The 16,493-nt window shown below is 40.7% G+C and overlaps 1 protein-coding gene and 1 non-coding gene across 4 annotated transcripts in view; both read right to left on the bottom strand.

Moving 5' to 3' along the window:
* SRGAP3 (SLIT-ROBO Rho GTPase activating protein 3) overlaps positions 1–1,248 on the bottom strand; it is a 299,497-nt gene extending 298,249 nt beyond the window's left edge. For all 3 annotated transcript variants that reach the window (XM_069084036.1, XM_069084033.1, XM_069084034.1), the window contains exon 1: positions 381–1,248. In XM_069084036.1, coding sequence (XP_068940137.1) covers positions 381–447 — 67 coding nt within the window. In that variant the 5' untranslated portion in view covers positions 448–1,248. The remainder of the gene's footprint in view (positions 1–380) is intronic.
* Positions 1,249–11,539: 10,291 nt separating this feature from the next.
* LOC138158547 (U6 spliceosomal RNA) lies at positions 11,540–11,646 on the bottom strand. The gene has a single exon (XR_011167673.1). It is a non-coding gene; the product is annotated as a U6 spliceosomal RNA (small nuclear RNA).
* Between the last annotated feature and the right edge of the window lie 4,847 nt (positions 11,647–16,493).

Genomic DNA, 16,493 nt, shown 5'->3' with positions numbered 1-16,493 from the left:
TCTGCAAATACACCAGCCCTGAAGGGCTCTGATAGCGAGGGAGGACAGCACTGGTTGTCAAAATGGCTTTAGAGTGACATGTCACCGTCAGGATGATGAAGTAGGCATTTTACTGACACTGACGCTCCTCAAGTCAACCAGAGAACCCTCACACAACTGCAATGCAGCTTTTGCTATCCATCCTAGAATCCATACACCAGCCCCTTGCATTGCTGCAGCTGAAACCAGCCTGGTCTCGTGCAGCCACTACCCACCCATGCTCACAATAAGATTATCGATGCATAACAACGTTTGACTGTAGGAAATGGGAGGAAAAATAATCGCCACCACAGCTAGAGAAATCGAGGGGGAGGGGAAGGAAAAGTCAAAAGGTAACTCACCTTTGACTTGTGTTTCATATTCAGCTATGATCTCTTTGTCTTTCTTGAACTTAGTTTGAGATGACATTTTCTGAAGGGGCTACACCAACCCCGATTTGTTTTTCCCCCGATTTCTTCCCCGGTCCTCCCAGCAGTAGCAGGAGTCAAGTCGATTTCCAAGATTTTGGGGACTAATCAGTTTCACTTGGCTGCAGAAAGGGAAAGGGGGAAAAAACCTTCTAGCTTGCAGGAAGAATTCTCTTCATTTGCGGGGGGAGGGGGGAGGCAAATAATAGCTGGCTTCAGTCAGCTGTCTTAAAAAAGAGTAGACATCCCCCCCTCCCTCCAAAAAAGCACAGCAACCTGCTTCAGTTTTTTCGGACTTCTCTTTAAATATATGTATCCCAAAAACATTCACGCGCACATGCAAACACACACACACACACACAAGCGCTCACACACTCATTCCAACATGCACACTCACAATCGCGGTCTATGCATACACACCCTTGCACTCACACATTCACACAAACACACACACACACACACAGAGGCTCCTCCTTTGACGTGTAGTCAGTTCCCAGAGCCGCTAAGAAAAGCTTTCCAGGTTTGTCCAAAGAAATGGTCAGGTTGCCAGAGGGGCTCTCATTTCGCATCTTCCCTCGCTCTCTCCCTCCCTCAGTCCGTCGTCCTCGTCCTTCCGACGGTCTGATTTATGGAGACGATCAAAGCCAGGAGAGAGAAATACAAGTTTTCCTTCTGAAATGCATGGGCTCCAATGACCCCGGGGGCTGCAAACTGGAGCTGCTTTCACTGCAGGGCTGACTCTCGCTCGCTCCCTTGCTCGCTCGCTCCCCCCAGCACCACCAGCGTCGCGTCACGGGCTAGACTCCACCTCCTAGATTTTATAACAACTGACACATTGTAGCCTACAGGACATCATAACTCACTGCAAGCGAAAAGGAGAAAAGCCCTGCAAAAGGGACGGCGGCCCGGAGAAAGGACCAGGTTAGCCCAGACCGAGAGGCCACGCGAGGAAGGAGAGAAGAAGGCTGCCGGCTCCGTGCGCAAAACCCCGGTCTCGCCTTGGAGGCTTTTTCCTCTGCTGACTTTGTCTCCTAAAAACTCACGTCCTTTATTCCCAGGAGACTTAAAGGCTGGGGATAGGAGCTCGCAGTGGTTTCCACAAAATTTGCACCCATCTCCCCAACCCTTGTGCAGAGGCAGTACACTGGCCGAGTTAGAGCCTAAAGCTGGGGACCCAGGAAGATCTTCCTCGGCTCCTCTCTTGCCTCTGATTCAACCCAGCTGTTTGGCCATGGGTAAGTTAGCCCTCTCCGTGCTCCAGTTTCCCCATCTATAAAATGTGGAGAAGAATACCTCTAAGAATTGTCATGAGATTCCAAACAAAGTGACTTGTAAATTTGAAAATGTCATATAAGCACTAGTTATTCTCTTACCTGACTATACGATCCTGGATTTAAAGCTTGAAAGGAACTTTGAGGTCATTGAAACCCATCTCCTCATTGAACAGATGAGGAAACTGAGGCTGGAAGTGGTTAACTTGCCCCAGGATCACACAGCTAGTGTCTGACCAAAGATTTGAACCCATGGAAATCCTAAGCCCCCTGTTACAAATGAGGAAACTGAGACTCAGAGAGGGTAAAAGACTTTCACAAAGCTATACAGTTCTGTAACTACTGTGCCCTGTGGGCCTGGCAGGCTTATGCTTTCCCACTAAGGGTTCCCTAGCTCTGGACTCATGGACAGACTGAGGACAAGTTTGGCAGCTAGGTAGTATAGTGGGGAAACAGTTGACTTGGACAGACTGGCACCTCTCTCAGAAGCAGAGAGAGCCTAACAAGTGATGGTAAGGTCTCCATTTGTCCAAAGCAAAGTAGAAGATGCTTTTAAAAGGGATGGCATTTGAGACCCAGAAGACCTGAGCTTAAATTCTCCCTCCGACACTTAATGTCACAACTTCTCTCAAGCTCAGTTTCCTCATCTGTAAAATGGGAATAAGAATAGCACCTACCTCAGTGGGTTGTTATGAGGATTAAATGAAATCTATTTAAGCACTATATAAACATTAAAGCACTATATAGGGGCGGCTAGGTCCCTGGAGTCAGGAGGACCTGAGTTTGGATCTGGCCTCAGACACTTAACACACACACACACACACAACTAACCATGTGACCTTGGGCAACTTACTTAACCCCAACTGCCCTCCAAAAAAAAGCAAAAAAAAAAAGGCACTATATAATTATGTTAGCTATTAGTATTCAATTCTAGGGCAACCTCTCCTCAAAAGAGCGGGGTCAGACTCTTTTTTCATTGTCTCTGGCTCTTCACATATTTCTCCATCCCACCCCAATTCTAAAACCTAAAAAGAAATCAAAGCATAAGTGTGGCTTCTGTTTAGGGTTTCCCAAAAGGGAGTTAGAAGGGTATTCGATGTGGAATATAAATCAGGTATAGGAGAGCTATTTATTTCCCACACACAGAAAAAATGCTAAAAACACAAAAGACTCATAAGAATGCATTGATAAAGATGTAAAGTATGATACTGTAACCCATAACTTCTGTTAAATAGTACTGTCCTAGGAGATTGATATTTAGAACATTAAAACATAAAGCAGTTAGTGGGACAATTGACTAGGCTTTTCACCTTCACCTTGACTCTGCAACATCCAAACAATTTCGTCAAAATATATGTCTTCAGGTCAGAAAGACAAGGTCTTGGACCCATCATCTTTTCTGAGAAAAGTGTAGTTGCAGAAACTTACTCTTGCTGCTAGTCAACTCAGAACAAGGGATGGAGGAACCCCCTGCATTTCAGATTCAGAAGGTTGCTTCCAAATCCAGAAAAATCCATTTCAGGACTGCTTTTATGTCACCTATTCTCAGAGAAAGAAGCACAAGTAGAAAAGGTAGATAAGAGACCCAAAGCTCAGGCTCATCTGGACAGTTCCTGAGCACAATGACATTGCTACCACCTGAAGGAGGTGCTCTCTCCTCCATCCGCCAAAGGGAGAGAGTCACAAGGGAGTACCAAAAGTTCCAGGAGGAGACTTGCATGCAATGTATTCTAGAGAGAGGAGAAGAGAGAAAGAGAAGTTGTCTCTCTCATTTCCAAGTCAAGTCAGTGGGCTGTTCTTAATAACAACAACAATAACAATAATAACAGTAATAATAACTAGCACCTACTATGTGTCAGGCACTGTGTTAGGCATACTTTACAAATATTAGGTCATTTGATCTTCACAACACCCCTGGGAGTATGTTGCTATTATTATCCCCATTTTACAGATGAAGGAAATGAGACAAACAGAGGTGAAGTGACTTGCCCAGAGTCACATAGCTAGTGAGAGTCTGAGGCCAGATTTTAACTCAGGTCTTCCTGATCCCTGGTTCATTCGTCTATTCACTTCACCACTCAGCTGCCTCTCTCTCAGCTTAGTGTCCAATGAGAGAACTATTTCATCATATCAAAGCACAGAGTCCTTCAGGGCTAAACCAGATCCCATAAGGCCAACCAGAAGTAGCTTTGGGTACCCGCAGATCACCCATTTACTACTATTATTCCAGCAAGAGGTACAACTGGCATTTGAACCCAGATATTCTGACCTTAAGGCCAGCAAGAGCTGTCTCACAACAACAACCAAGAACAGTGTCCTTGGCAGCAGACACACTCAAGAGTTGGCCATCCCTACTTCAAACAGATTCCCATTGAAAACTCAGCCCTTGGCAACTGTTTCCAGGATGCCTCCATGCTAAGCCGATGTGCCACAGAGACATAAAAAAGGCAGTAGTAAAGACAGAGCACAGAGAGAACTACAAGTCAGGGTAATTACCTAGGCCCCCCATTTATAGGCACTGGGGATCCTTTAGCAGCCTAGTAACCTGAGCAGTATGAGTGATTGGGGCTAAAACAGGTAGACTGGGAGGCAGAAGAGAGGGTGCTTCTGAAAAAAAAAAATGCTGGGTTTGGAGTCAGAGATCCAGGGTTTAAATCCTCATTGTCCATTCCTAGCCGTGTGACCCCAGTCAAGTTACTTATTTCCTCAAGTATAAAATGAGGGAATTGGACTAGGTGGGCATGGAGGTCCCTTCCATCTCTAAATCTGCATTCCTAGGATGAGAAGGAAGAAATGGTTTTGCCATCAGCTGGTGTTTCAAAACAAAACAAAACAAAAAACCCTAGAACTCAGGTAAATCCTGTAGTATAGTGAGAAGAAGCTTAGGCCCTTAGACTTGAAGTAAGAAAGCTAATTTGCTAGCTGTCTGAATGTGAGCAGAACACTTTGAGCCTTAGTCCCCTAATCTGTAAAATGGGAGTGATCGTTCTTATACTACCTACCTCAGCAGACTTGTGAATTAGTGTGATATTAAGTGTGCTTTGTGTGAATTAAGGTGCTTTGTAATTGCTAAGGCGCTGTACAAATAAACACCAGTTATTATTATACTCACAGCCCCTCCACCCCCTCTTCCTTTGTCACTAAGGCGACGTGAGCTGGATTGGCTGCCTGGCAACTGAGTCTGCCTCCCCCTTATCATTCCCACATCCTCTGGGGCTGCATGCGACTCTCTCCTGGCATCTTCCCTTTGGCTTTTTTTCCTCTCCTTTGATGCTGGCCCCTGATTTGTCCAATCTTGTTCACTGATCAATGTCTTTGTTATGACTGAGAGGGGGGCAGTGGGAGGGGAGGGCAGGCAGGATGAAGTGCTCCTAGTATGATTTACCTTATTCCCAAGGCAAGGGAGGGGCATCATTTGTTCAACCTAGGTTCTCCAGCTATGGAGAGATCATTGGTTATAGAATCAGAAGGCCTGGATTCAAATCCTGCCTCTAACATTTATTAGCTGTGTGACACATCCCTGTTGAAGGATCATCTAGCCTGTGCTTGATTACCTCCAGTGATGGGGACCTCACTATCTCACAAAACAGCACATTTCTCTCCAACTAGACACATATTCTGATGCCATTCTGTGTAACCTTCAAGCAACAGAACAACTGACTTGCATCAGGGGCTTTTACTCTGGGGTTTATGATCTTTAAAATAAAAATTTTGATATAATTGGTTTCTTTTGTAGTTCCCTATGTTTTATTTTATGCATTAAAAAAGCATTATTTTGAGAAGAGGTTCCCAGGCTTCATGCTCAGGCTTCCAAAGGGAACCAGGATTGAAAAAAAGTTAAGAGTCCCTGCTGGGGATGCTGATGGAAGAAGTTATGTGGCAACTAATATGAACATGGGTTTGGCATGGCTGCATGTGTATACCCGTATCAAATTGCTTGCCTTTTCAATGAGGGAGGAAGGAAGAGAATTTGGAACTCAATTTTTTTTTCATTTTTTTTTGGAGGGAGGAAGGCAGGGGCATTTGGGGTTAAGTGACTTGCCCAAGGTCACACCGCTAGTAAGTGTTAAGTGTCTAAGGCCATATTTGAACTCAGGTCCTCCTGACTCCAGGACTGGTGCTCTATTCACTGCACCACGTAGCCGCCCCTTGGAACTCAACATTTTTAAAAACAAATGTTAAAAATTATTTTTATATGTAATTGGAAAAATATTTTTAAAAGAAGTTATGCAACATGCTTTGCAACAGAAATGCACTTTCATTCACTCCTTCATTGCTTCATTCAGCAAAATTTTATTAAGTGCTTATTATGTGAGATGAAATAGAGTGTAGCCTCAGAGTAAGGATGACCTAGGTCAACTATAGACTGGCAGTGTGACCTTGGGCAAGTCATTTAACTTCTCAGGGCCCCCAGGCAACTTTTTGAGATTGTTAATTGCAATCTGCATTGGTAAAGAGAGTTCCTTAATTGGGAGCACCCTGTGCCAATGAAATCTCAGATCTGTTCTTAAAAAAAATTATGAGCAAGCTATCCTCCTCCAGTTAGAGAAATGATTGACTCAAGAGTGTTGATTAAAGCACAATTTTTCTTGTCTTTATTTTCATTGCTTCTCCCCTCATCCCAATATGACTAATGAGGAAATATGTTTTGCATGATTTCATTATATATAATGGGTATCATTCTCAATGGGTGGGGGAGGGGATGAAGAGGAGAGAATTTGCACCTGAAAATAAAAATTAAATTAAAAAGAAATGAGGAAGTCAAATATGAGAGAGTGTGGCATAATGGATAGAGGGCAAGGCTTGAAATCAAGAAAACCTAGGTTCAAATCCTGCCTTGGAGGCATGCCAGCTTGTGTGACAGTGGCCAAGTCATTGAGTCCCTTGGGGGTACTGAGGGAGGCTGAGATCTTAATGTTGGTAGCCTGTATCAGTGGAGGGAGTTGACACAACAGGAGTTTCAGTTAAGTTATAGGCACAAAAAATAAGTAAATAAGGTACTAGAGCTGTGATTTTCTTGAATTGGACCAGCGAATCTCAGTGCCTTGTCATCCTAGATGGCCATCAGGTGCCAGAAGGGCTACACCCTGGTCTTAAGGGCCTTAGGGCCAATTTGTTATCCACTTGGACACCACAGGTAGTTGCTTCATAGGTAGAAAAAAATATCTGAAAAATGAAAGAACCCTTTTAGCAGGGAAAGATCAGGGAAGATTTCATGGAGAAAGGGGCACCTGAGCCATGCAAATATAAACTTATTCCTTGAGCCATGCCTTCTGAGTTCTTTTAGGTTTTGACATAACAGACGACCTCACTTGCCTAATTGGTTACTCCTTTGTCTCTCTATGCCTCCATGATCTGTGGTTATTAAAAGGGGATGAGGAAAGCCCAAAAGAGGAAAATTATCATTGCCACTACTATCCCTGCCCCTTTGATCCCTATGCCTATTTTAGGGATAGAATGGACCACTGAGGCTTTCTATCTCTAAAGTTTACAATTCTCCAGGGACTATGTAAATCTAAGTATAAAACACATTTCAGAAACAGACAGGCATAAATCATTAGAGAGACATTAACTGTACATGGATAGGTCAAGTCAAAATAATTAAAATGATTCCATTATCTTAATCAATTTACTTAGGTGCTATACCAGTCAAACTGCCAAGAGAATATTTTATAGAGCTAGGAAAAAAATAAAGAAAAAATTTACATGAAGGAATAAAAGGTCAAGAATTCCAAAGGTAATGATGAAAAAAAGAGTGGAAAGGAAGGGGTTTTATCAACACCAGGTCTTAAACTACATTATGAAGTAAAATGAGTAAAATGATTTGTTTATTTTTTAAAGAGGGTTTGATATTAAATATACAACATACAAAAGTAAACAAATACAGTATCATAGTGTTTGATAAACCCAAAGATTAGTTAGTTAGTAGGGGAAGGACTCACTATTTGATAAAAATTTCAGGGAAAGTGGGCAAGCAGTCTGGCAGAAATTAGGTTTAGACCAACAACTCACACCAAACATTCAGATAAACTCCAAATGGGTCTGTGATCTACATGACAAAAATCATATCAATCATACCATAAACAAATTAGAGGAAAAAGGAAGAAATTACCTTTTGAATACACGGATAAGGAAAGAGTTCCTAACTAAACAAATTACAGAAAGGATCATATGGGTCGTCTAGGTGGCTCAGTGAATAGAGCACCAGACCTGGGTAGCCATGTGACCTTGGGCAAGTCACTTAACCCCAATTGCCCTACCTTCCCCCATGCAAAAAAAAAAGAAAGGATCATACAAGATAAAATTAATAATTTTGATCATAGAAAATATAAGTTTTTCGTTTTGCGTGGCTACAAATGTATGGCCTATGTTGAGTTGCTTGTCTTCCCAGTGGGGGTGGGTGGAGAGGAAAGAAGGGAAAGAATGTGGAAATCAAAGTTTTAAAAAACAAATGTTTAAAAAAATTGTTTTTCACATGCAGCTGGGAAATAAGATATGTGGGCACTGGTGTATGGAAATGCATCTTGCCTACTAGAAAGTTAGAGGGGGATGGGGAATGATGTAGTAGAGAGCAGATTGGGGGAAGGGGTCAGTAGGCTCTCTGTCTTGGGGTGGGGGTGGGGGAAAGACAGGGAGAAAATTTATAACTCAGAATCTTGTGGAAATGAATGTTGAAAACTAAAAATAAATAAATAAAAGATTTATTTAAAAAAGAAATTTTTAAAAAAGAAAAAAGTTTTTGCACAAACAAATCTAATGTAGTAAAAATATTAGAAGGGAAAGAAGTAGATGGGGGTAAATCTTTTGTAGCATGTTTCTCTGATAAAGGGCTAATTTCCAAGATATATAAGGAACTAATTCAAACTTATAAGACTAAGAGCCTTTTCCCTACTATTAGATAAGTAGTCAAAGTATAGATATAGAAATGCAGTTTTAAAAGGAAGAAAATCCAAGTTATCAAAAATCATATAAAAATGTTCTAAATACTAATAATTAGAGAATTGAAAACTATAGCAACTCTGAGGCTCCACCTCACAACTATCAGTGTGGCAAAGATAAAAGAAAAGGAAAATTATAAATGTTAGAATAGTTGTGAGGAAACAGAAACATTAGTTCGTGAAACTGTCAGTTGGTTCAGCTAATCTAGAAAGCAAGAAACTGTGACCCAGCCAACTGCTACTAGACTTATATCCCTAAAGAAAACACAGAATGAAAAAAAATCTATATACTCAAAAATATTTATAGTAGCTCATTTCATGGTAGCCAAAAATGGGAAATTAAGGATCTGTTCTTTCATTGGGGAATAGTTAAACAAATTATGATATGCGAATTTAATGAAACATCATTGTGCCATAAAGAAATGATGAAATGAACAACTTCAGAGAAAACTGGGAGATGAATTGATGCAGAGAAAAGTAAGCAGAACTTAAATAATTACACAGTGATAACATTAAACAGAAAAACAATTTTGAAAGACTTTGGTACTCTGATCACTGCAATAATAAGCCACAAATCCAGAAGAATGAAGATCCAACACACAATTCACCTCCTGAGAGAGGGATGATGAATTTAAACTCTAGAAGGAGACATACCATTTTTGGACATGGCTAATGTGGAAATGTGTTTTGTTAGACTGTGTAGATATGTGTTTTAAAGGAATGGTTTTTTAGGTTTCTTAAGTTGTTTTTTTCTTTGATGGGGAAAAAGAGTGAAAGGGACAGATTAATTTTTAAAAATACTTGTCACTGGGGCAGCCAGGCGGCTCAGCGAGTAACAGCACAGGCTCCAGTGTCGGGATGACCTGGGGATCAAATCTGGGCTCAGATACTTAGCACCCCACCCAGAAATAACTGGCTGTGTAACCTTGAGCAAGTTACTTAACCCCAATTGCTTATAAAAAAAAAAATACTTGTCCCTGGGGCAATTAAGTGGCACAGTGGATAGAGCCCCCACCCTGGAGTCAGGAGGATCTGAGTTCAAATCCAACCTCAGACACTTGACACCTACTAGCTGTGTGACTCTCAGCAAGTCACTTAAACCTGATGCCCTAATCAGGGGGAAAAAATTACTTGCTACTTTAAAAAAATGTTAAACTATAAAATAGATCCTTGACTTGGATTTACTGTGAGGATCAAATAAAAAGTATAAAGAAGAATGTAAATACCAGATACTAGTATTGCTAATGCATATTATTATTATTAATATGATACCAATCATTGGCTGTAGCCCTAGAGATAGTGTGGAAAACTGAATATAGTGTTGGGCTTAAGGTCAGAAAGAACTGGGGTTAATTGATGCGTCTAAACTTGACCCTAGGCAAGTCATTCAATTTCTGTGTGTTTTGAGCAATTCTGTGTTGGTGGAGGGTTCCCACACTGGAAGTTCCTCATGTTGATAAAGTCATGGTCCCTTCCTCCAATGTAATTGGAGTAGTTGATGCTAGCACTAAAGGCTTGCCTTGTATTACTACTTACATTTTGAAAAGTAGAGAAACTAAAGGACAGTTAGTCACCGAGCAATGGAAGGACGCTTTAGTAAGTAGCAGATGAGGGAATAAATGTAGGAGCTACAGCTTTCCACAGTAGCTGTGGAAAGAGCACCGAATTCAGAGTACGAAGAGAAGCATTCGAATCTTAATTCTGCCTCCCAATACCTATGTGACCTTGGGCAAACCACTTCAATACCTTGGCTCAGTTTTTTGACTTTAAAATGGGGGAGGGGGACTAGATGACCTCTAGGGTCTCTGACATCTCTAAATCTACGATCAACAGTTTTCTTATCTCTAAATTTAAGATAATACCCAAAATTTCAGGGGAAATGTTTTCCATCAACTTATTGAAGGAAGAACCATCAATTTTGATTTTTTTTTAATTGCCTTAAGCCAGAATGAGGATGGTTAGTTATCTTTCCAGAGTACAACTTTGTTTTCTAGTAGGCAAAGAGAACAGGTCACGGAATGTTGCCTTCCTTATCCAGCTGTAGTTGTACCCTAAACTTCATTGTTTATTGTACAGTGGAATCAGAGACTTAAGTTGTTTCAATACTGCCTGTGCCACTTACTGTTTGCATAACTTTTGACAAATCATTTAAGTTCTGTTGGCCCCAATTTTCTCCTATGTAAAATGAGGAAGCTGGATTATATAATCTCCAAGGTTCCTTCTGATTCTTAATCTATGATATTATGATCCTGTGTACTTTATTGCTTATATTCTATGCTTTCATTATCCCTAGATGTTTGTCTTAAAAGTTAACGTTAGATTGAACCCATAATTCATGGTGAAGAGTGTTTGTTGAAATAAATATAATTATACAAGTTAAAAAAAAAAACAGAAACATGAACAGTCAACAGAACCAATACATTCAAGTATCAGTTGGTATAATTATAATTCAAGAATCCAGTATTGGAGAGCATTTTACAATAGGATTTTCACAAATGTGGATTCATTACATCCAGATAAATCAGTATGACAAAAGATAGTTCTATGTGCCACTTTCTTCATGTTTTTGATTTTGTTTTAGAATTAGCTACCACTTGCCCAATTCTAATTTTTAAGGAATTATTTTCTTTAGTGAGCTTCTGTGTCTCTTTCTCCATTTAGCCAATTCTTTTTTTTAAGTAGTTCTTTTCTTCAGTGAATTTTTGTATATCTTTTTCCATTTGGCCAAATCTACTTCCTCTCCCTCCCCACCCACCCCCCAACCTTAACATGGAGATTCTGGAAGGGAAGAAAACAAGCATTTATTAAGCATCTGCTGTGTGTCAGGTGCTTTACAAATATTTTTTCATTTGATATGTACAACCCTGAGAGATAGGTATAATTAAAAAATATGGAACTCTTCATTGATTTGCATCTCATCCTTGTGCAGAGGCCATGCCAATCTTCACTGTATTGTTCCATTTTTAGTATATGTGCTGATGAAGCAAGCACCTAATTCTGCTTTTAAGGTGTTCTTCTCTTCATTGGATTTCTGTGCCTCTTTTGCCATTTGGCCAATTCTGGTTTTTAAGGTATTATTTTCTTCAACGTTTTTTGTGCCTCCCTTACCAAGCTGTTGGCTCTTTTTTTCATGATTTCCTTGCATCATTTTCATTTTTTTTCCAAAATTTTCCTCTACCTCTCTTATTTTATTTTTTTAAATCCTTTTTTAGTTCTTCCAGGAATTTTTTTTTTGGGGGGGGGGGAGGCTGAGACAAATTCACATTTTTCTTTGAGGATTAAGATATCTTTTTATCTTTTTATCATGTTGTCTTTTCCTGAGCTTGTGTTTTGATCTTCCCTCTCACCATAGTAACTTTCAATAGGATCTTTTTTTTGTTATTGTTTGCTCATTTTTCTAGCCTATTTATTGGCTTTTAACTTTATGTTAAGTGGGTTTCTGCTTCTGGGGCAGAGGGGGCACTGTTCCCAAACTTCAGGTCTTTTGTAAAGCTATTTTCAGGGCTAGTTCTTAGTCAGTTTTTCCAAGGTGGTATGATCTAGGGAGAGGTGTGTTTACTACCCTCCTGGCCTTTACTTAGGACTATGAGTGACCCCAAGCACTCTTTTCAGCCCTGGAACTATGACCAGGGTCCCTAGTTTCTAGCAGCCACAAGCTCTGGTATGCTAGTCCTCCTCCTCACCCTGGGACTGCAACCCAGAATCTGACCTGGATCCTTGTATGGACAATGCAACAGAATCCTGCACCTAATTCCAACAAAGGGACCCCTATGATCTTCTTCTGACCAATTGTCTGACCCCCTTACCATCTGTGGGCTGAGAGCTCTGGAAGCCACCACTAATTCAGTCACTCCCAAAGCCTGCTCCTGGGTTACTGGGGCCTGGTCTGTGCTGATGTAGCCCACTGGACTGTGTTCTACTCTCTCCCTGGTGCAACAGACCTTTCTTGCTGGACTTCTAAGTTGTCTTGAGCTGGACAATTCTTTTAGCCCATCCTTTTATGGGTTCTGACACTTTATTTTGAGGCATTATTTAAAGTTGTTTGGAGGGGAATTTGGGAGAACTCAGGCAAGTCTCTGCCTTTTTTTCTGCCATCTTGGCTCTGCCTCCAATTTACCACTTTCTTTATTTTAATTTTTTTTCAATTTATTTATTTTTAGTTTTCAACATTCATTTCCACAAGATTTTGAGTTACAAATTTTTCTCCCTGTCTTTCCCCTACCCCCACCCCAAAATAGTGAGCCTACTGAATATCCCTTCCCCCAATCTGTTCTCTCTTATATACTCTCCCATTCCCCACCCCAACTTTCTAGTAGGGCAAGATGGATTTCTATACCCCAGTGCCTTTATACCTTATTTTCCCATTGCATGTAAAAAAACGGGTTTTTTTAACATTTGTTTTTAAAACTTGGAATTCCAGATTTTTTTTCTCTTCTTCCCTCCTCACCCACCCCTACTAGGAAGATAAGCAATTCAATATAGTTTGAACATGTGTAGTTAATGCAAAACATTTCCATAGTAGTTATATTGTGAAAGAATAACTATATTTCCCTCCATCCTATCCTACCCCCCACTTATTCTATTTTTTCCTTTGACCCTGTCCCTTTTCAAAAGTGTTTGCTTCTAACTTCCCTCTCCCCCAATCTGCCCTCCCTTCTATCATCCCCCCTCTTATCCCTTTCCCCCCTATTTTCCTGTATGGTAAGATACCTAATTGAGTGTGAATGTTATTTCTTCCTTAAGCCAAATTCAATGAGAGTAAGGTTGTCCCATTCCCTTTCACCTTCCTGCTCTTCCCCTCCATTGTAATAATTTTCTCTTGCCTCTTTTATATGAAATAATTTACCCTAATCTATCTCACTTTCTCCTTCTCCCAATAAATTCCTCTCTCACCTCTTAATTTTATTTTTTTAGATATCATCCCTTCATATTCAACTCATCCTGGGCCCTCCGTCTACATATACATTTGCATACATATGCATACATTCACATATGTATTTAAACACACATACACCCTCATATATATATATATATACATATATATTCCTTTCAACTATCCTCATACTGAGAAAAGTCTCATGAGTTAAATTATAATTTTTCCATGTAAGAATGTAAATAGTTCAACTTTGATAAGTCCCTTATGATTTCTTTTTCATGTTTACCTTCTGATGCTTCTCTTGCTTCTTGTATTTGAATGTCAAATTTTCTTTTCAGCTCTGGTTTTTCATCAAGGATACTTGAAAGTCCTCTATTTCGTTGAGTGGCCATATTTTTCCCCGAAGCATTATACTCAGTTTTGCTGGGTAGGTGATTCTTGGTTTTAATCCTAGCTGCTTTGACCTATGGAATATCATATTCCAAGCCCTATGAGCCCTTAATGTAGAAGCTGCAAGGTCTTGTGTTATCCTGATTGTGTTTCCACAATACTCAAATTGTTTCTTCCTGACTGCTTGCAGTATTTTCTCCTTGATCCAGGAACTCTGGAATTTGGCTCTAATATTCCTAGGAGTTTTCTTTTTGGGATCATTTTTAAGAGGCAATGGGCAAATTCTTTGAATTTCTATTTTGCCCTCTGGTTCTAGAATATCAGGGCAATTTTGCTTGATAATTTCTTGAAAGATGGTGTCTAGGCTCTTTTTTTGATCATGGCTTTCAGGTAGTCCAATAATTTTAAAATTATCTCTCCTGGATCTATTTTCCAGGTCAGTGGTTTTTCCAATGAGATATTTCACATTGCCTCCTATTTTTTCATTTGTTTGCATCTGTTTTATAGTATCTTGATTTCTCATAAAGTCATTAGATTCCATTTGTTCCAAACTAATTTTGAAGGAATTATTCTCTTCAGTGAGTTTTTAAAATTCCTTTTCCATCTGGCAAATTTGACTTTTTAAGGCATTCTTCTCCTCATTGGCTTTTTGGGCCTCTTTGCCATTTGAGTTTGTCTATTTTTTAAGGTGTTATTTTCCTCAGTATTTTTTGGGGGGGTGGGTTCCTTTAACAGGCTGTTGACTCACTTTTCATGATTTTCATGCATTGTTCTCATTTCTCTTCCCAATTTTTCCTCAACTTCTCTTACCTGATTTTCAAAATCGTTCTTGAGCTCCTCCATGGCTTGTAATCAATTCATATTTTTCTTGGGAGCTTTTGATGCAGGAGGTCTGGCTTTGTTGTCTTCTTCTTGTTCCATGCTTTGATCCTTTTTGTCCCCAAAAAAGGAATCCAAGCATTGTGTTTCCTCTGCTTGCTCATTTTGCCAGTCAATTACTTGACTTTTGGGCTCTTTGCCACAGTAGAACTCTGCTTCCAGAATGGAGAGAGCTTTGTCCCAAATCACTGGGGTTTTCACAGCTGCCAGAGCTATTAGGAGGGTGCCCTCTCAGCAGCCCCCACAAGCTCTGGCCCACTGGCCACACACCCCAGGACCACTACCCAAGACCATGATCCAGATCCAAGCAGGTCAAAGCAAGAGCAATTACCCTCTGAATGGTTGCTTGGTCCCCCTGTGATCTGTAGGCCAGGAGCTCTGGAAGCAGCCACAAGGCAGCAGCTGCAGCTGCCTCAGTTCCACCACTTCTCACCCTGGGGCAGGGGCCAGACCATGATCTTCTATCCAACAGAGTTCCCCACTGGCCTTTTACTTTGTCTTTGGCGTTTATGGGCTGAGAAGTCTGGAAACTGTCACAGCTGCTGGTGCTTCACTCTCCTGAAGTCTGCTCAGGCCGCTGCTGGTCGGGGCTGCCCTGGGGCCAGAACTTGTGGCTTACATGGGACGGCGCTCAGCTCCTAGCTCAGTATGATAGACCCTTCCTGTCAGCCTGCCAGGCTGCCTTCAGCTGGAGATTTGTTTATCTCTGTCACTTTGTGGGTTCTGTAGCTATAAAATTTGTTTAGAGTCATTTTTTTACATGTATAGGAAGTGGTTGGAACAGGAGCCCATGCCAAGTTTGTGCCTCTATTCCACCATCTTGGCTCCACCCCACCACCACTTTCTTAAGAAGACAGAAGTGAACAAGTATTTATTAATTGCCTACTATTGTGTCAGGTACTTAAACCACCTGTGGAGGAACACTGTCCTGGGAGTCAGGAGACAAATTTCCCAATCAGACATTTAAAGTCTTCTTCAACCTGACTCCCACTTACTTTTCCATTGTTACATCTGTACTTCTCTCTTCTCATTCTCTCTATTCTAGTCAAACGGGTTTGCTATCCAGTCCTCATACACAACATTCAATCCTTTGTCTCCATGGTTTTGTTTCTTTGTTTGTTTATAGATGGTCTTTTCTGTCTAGAAGGCTCTCCTTCCTCACCTCTGTTTCATAGGCACTCTAGCTTCAACTCAGGGGTCACTTCCCACTAAATCTCCCTCTTCAGGTCCCTAGGTGTTGGAACTCTCTCCCCCCTGAAGTTAATTTGCATATAAGTGTGCCTTTCATATCCTTTTCCCTTCCCCCACCCCCAATAGAATATAAACTCCTTTCATTTTTTGTCTCTAGAATCCCCTCTCCTAGCATAGTGCACAGTAGGTGCTTAATGTTTCCTTATGAAATTGAATTAAGGCCTGAACTCAGGTTCTGGTTCTATCACTGGGTGTCCAAGGGCAAATCATTTTGCTTTTCTATTTCCTCAATTTTTAAATAAAAGGATAGAACCAATTTCTCTCTAAGGACTCTTTCAGCTCTAAGAGCCTGTTCTTTCCACGAGTTTGAAATGTGTTGTAGTATGATTTTATAGTAAATAATTTAATGAAACATTATGAAAGGTAGGAGAGTATAGTGGATAAAGAGCTAGCCTTCAAATCAGGAAGACCAGGGTTCAAGTTCCTTCTATGCCTGAGCAAG

The sequence above is a fragment of the Petaurus breviceps genome, unplaced genomic scaffold, assembly GCF_028583685.1.
Source record: "Petaurus breviceps papuanus isolate PSGF00001 unplaced genomic scaffold, PetGlider_PUasm1.0 174, whole genome shotgun sequence".
NCBI lineage: Eukaryota > Metazoa > Chordata > Mammalia > Diprotodontia > Petauridae > Petaurus > Petaurus breviceps.
The sequence above is the reverse complement of the archived record's forward strand: the minus strand, read 5'-3'. Positions and strand labels throughout refer to the sequence as shown.